At 46.8% G+C, this 2,497-nt stretch overlaps 1 protein-coding gene across 1 annotated transcript; it reads left to right on the plus strand.

Annotated features, from left to right (window-relative positions):
* Positions 1-274: 274 nt before the first annotated feature.
* LOC117711305 (C-C motif chemokine 3) lies at positions 275-1,864 on the plus strand. Its single transcript, XM_034506875.2, has 3 exons — positions 275-476; positions 1,024-1,135; positions 1,373-1,864. Exons 1-3 carry the CDS (start codon positions 401-403, stop codon positions 1,461-1,463), a joined length of 279 nt encoding a protein of 92 aa, XP_034362766.1. The 5' UTR covers positions 275-400; the 3' UTR covers positions 1,464-1,864.
* The last annotated feature ends 633 nt before the right edge of the window (positions 1,865-2,497 follow it).

A 2,497-nucleotide genomic window follows, 5' to 3' on the forward strand; every position in this document is an offset into this window, starting at 1 on the left:
TATTCACAGAACAGCTCTCATGAGAAGGGACCAGCTAAGAATAGCCCTGGGTTGACATTGTCCTACCTCCTCCTGCTCATAAGAGAAACTACTTCCCTACAAGAAGTAAGAACAGGTCACGAGTTGAGAACTGAGACTTATATCTCAGAGATGCTATTCTTGGATATCCTGAGCCCCTGTGGTCACTGGGGACCCTGGGTTGTGTAATATTCAACATGACACCATTGCTGTGCTTAAAATTTTCCCTCCTCAGCCCCGGATTCCATTTCCTCATCTGTCAGGGCTACCTATAAGAGAAGGGGCATATGGCTTCAGACACCAGAAGGACACAAGCGGCAGCAAGTACCAGTCCCTTCTCTGCTCTGCTGACAAGCGCACCGTCCGGCACCTGATTGGCATCATGAAGGTCTCGACCACTGCCCTTGCTGTTTTTCTCTGTACTATGACTCTCTGCAACCAAGTCTTCTCAGCACCATGTGAGTCCACACTGCTACAAGAGGTGTTCTCAGTCTCTGGTCTAGGGCAGACCACAACAGTCTTTTCTGTGGCTTCAGAGTCTGCAAGAGAAAAGAACAGTTTCTTTTCTCTTTGAGAGTTTTATTTTCCTCTTTATGGCATGGAAAGGTCTAACCTTTTATAGGTACCCAGAACTTGAAGTCACAGTGAGGGCAGAGCTGTCATGTACTTACCAGCCAGCCCTAAGATTTCTAAGGAGCTCTGCCTCTGGGATACCTTATGTGACACTTTGGTGTCTTTTATGCTGCCTTCTGGTATTAGAGACAGTTGTGGGAAAGACATGGAGCAGCACACAGAGAAAGAGAAAGCCCACAGTGAAGATGCAGAGAGAACAGAGACAGAAACAAACATGGGGGCATGACTGGTCCCAAGTGCCCAAATGTCTTCAGAGCCTTAGCAGTCCAACTCCCACCCCAAGCAAGGCAGCCTTCCTCGCCTCTTAAGTTGTATTAGCTGTCCTGTCCTGCTCAATGATGACTTGAATTTGTTCTGTCCCTTCCCCTGCAGATGGAGCTGACACCCCGACTGCCTGCTGCTTCTCTTATGGTCGGCAGATTTCACTCAAATTCATCGCCGACTATTTTGAGACCAGCAGCCTTTGCTCCCAGCCAGGGGTCATGTAAGTTCTGCTTTCCCTGATATTGTGGGGTGTGGAACAGTATAAGAGAGGATTTCTTAGTCACAGGTGTTGGGGCAGGGGGAGTCACAGAAAGGGAAGCACAAAATCATCTAAAGGAGGCTAGTGAGAGAGGCTCTGGAGAGCGTCGCCAAGGATGGAAGGGATGGAGAAATGACAGAGTAAGTCAGACTCTCCCATGGGATGTTTTAATTTCTTGACCCTCACCTCTCTCCGTAGTTTCCTGACCAAGAGAAACCGGCAGGTCTGCGCTGACCCCAAAGAGACCTGGGTCCAAGAATACATCACTGAACTGGAACTGAATGCCTGAGAGACTTGGAGGCAGCAAGGAATCCCCAAACCTCCACGGGTCCCATGTAGAGCAGAGGGGCTTGAGCCCCAGAACATTCCTGTCATGTCCATAGCTCCATCTCCTATAAGCTGTTTGCTGCCAAGTAGCCACATCCAGGGACTCTTCACTTGAAATTTTATTTAATTTAATTCTATTGATTTAATATTATTTAATTTTGTAATTTATTTTATTGCCATGCTTCTGTTTGTAACTATTTATTCTGAAAGACTTCAGGTCACGTTCCTCAACCCCCATCCACCTCCTGGCTGTGTTTGGTGACAGCCATTCAAGATAGTCATGATGACAAAGTCATGAACTGACAAATGTACAATGACTGCTTTGTCTATGCCAGAGAAGCAATAAATATGCCCTTTACTAAGTGACTGGTGTTGAGTTTTATTTTATTTTTTTTTCTTTTTCTGTAAAGTCAGAATTGTTATTTAAGAGGAATAACAGCAAGAATAGGAAGCTGTGGAATGGAAGTTGAGAGTGTGGTGGGAAGTCCTCAGGAAACAGAGACTACAGAAGAGCTATGGTGGTAGAGAGCTGAGAAAAAGCAGCCACCAAAGGGGACTATAAACATCAGTGCAGGTGCTGGACCTTGCACTCCAGGGCCAGGCTGGACCTTGCTGACAGAAGGGTTTTACTTGGGGATCTGTGATTTCCATCTTAATAAAACAAAAGAGCTCAAAGCAGATCCCTAAAACAATGGTGGTTCTCAAAAAGGTGCTTTGGGGACAGCTGAGTGAGTATCACTTAGGAACTAGAAACACAAGTTCCAACCCTTTCCCAAGCAGGAGGCCCATCAAGCCTCTGGGGCATGTTGGTGCAAACTAGAATAAAAAAAAAAAAAAAAAAAAGTCACTCCTGCCCCAAGCACTGGTTCCTTCCAGTCTGGGCCTGAGCACTGAGCAGATCCCGAGAGGCAGCTCTGCTCCCAGTCTCACAGAACTTAGAGGAAGCAGGCCTCCCAAGAGCTCTAACCCGGGCAGTATCTTAGGTATGGAGACAGC

This window comes from Arvicanthis niloticus, chromosome 6, assembly GCF_011762505.2.
Source record: "Arvicanthis niloticus isolate mArvNil1 chromosome 6, mArvNil1.pat.X, whole genome shotgun sequence".
Lineage (NCBI taxonomy): Eukaryota > Metazoa > Chordata > Mammalia > Rodentia > Muridae > Arvicanthis > Arvicanthis niloticus.

Coding starts and splice junctions, on each gene's coding strand:
- LOC117711305 (XM_034506875.2), top strand. CDS start 401: ATGAAGGTCTCGACCACTGCCCTTGCTGTTTTTCTCTGTACTATGACT. Junction 477..1,023: donor CCAAGTCTTCTCAGCACCAT/GTGAGTCCACAC, acceptor CTTCCCCTGCAG/ATGGAGCTGACACCCCGACT. Junction 1,136..1,372: donor TGCTCCCAGCCAGGGGTCAT/GTAAGTTCTGCT, acceptor CTCTCTCCGTAG/TTTCCTGACCAAGAGAAACC.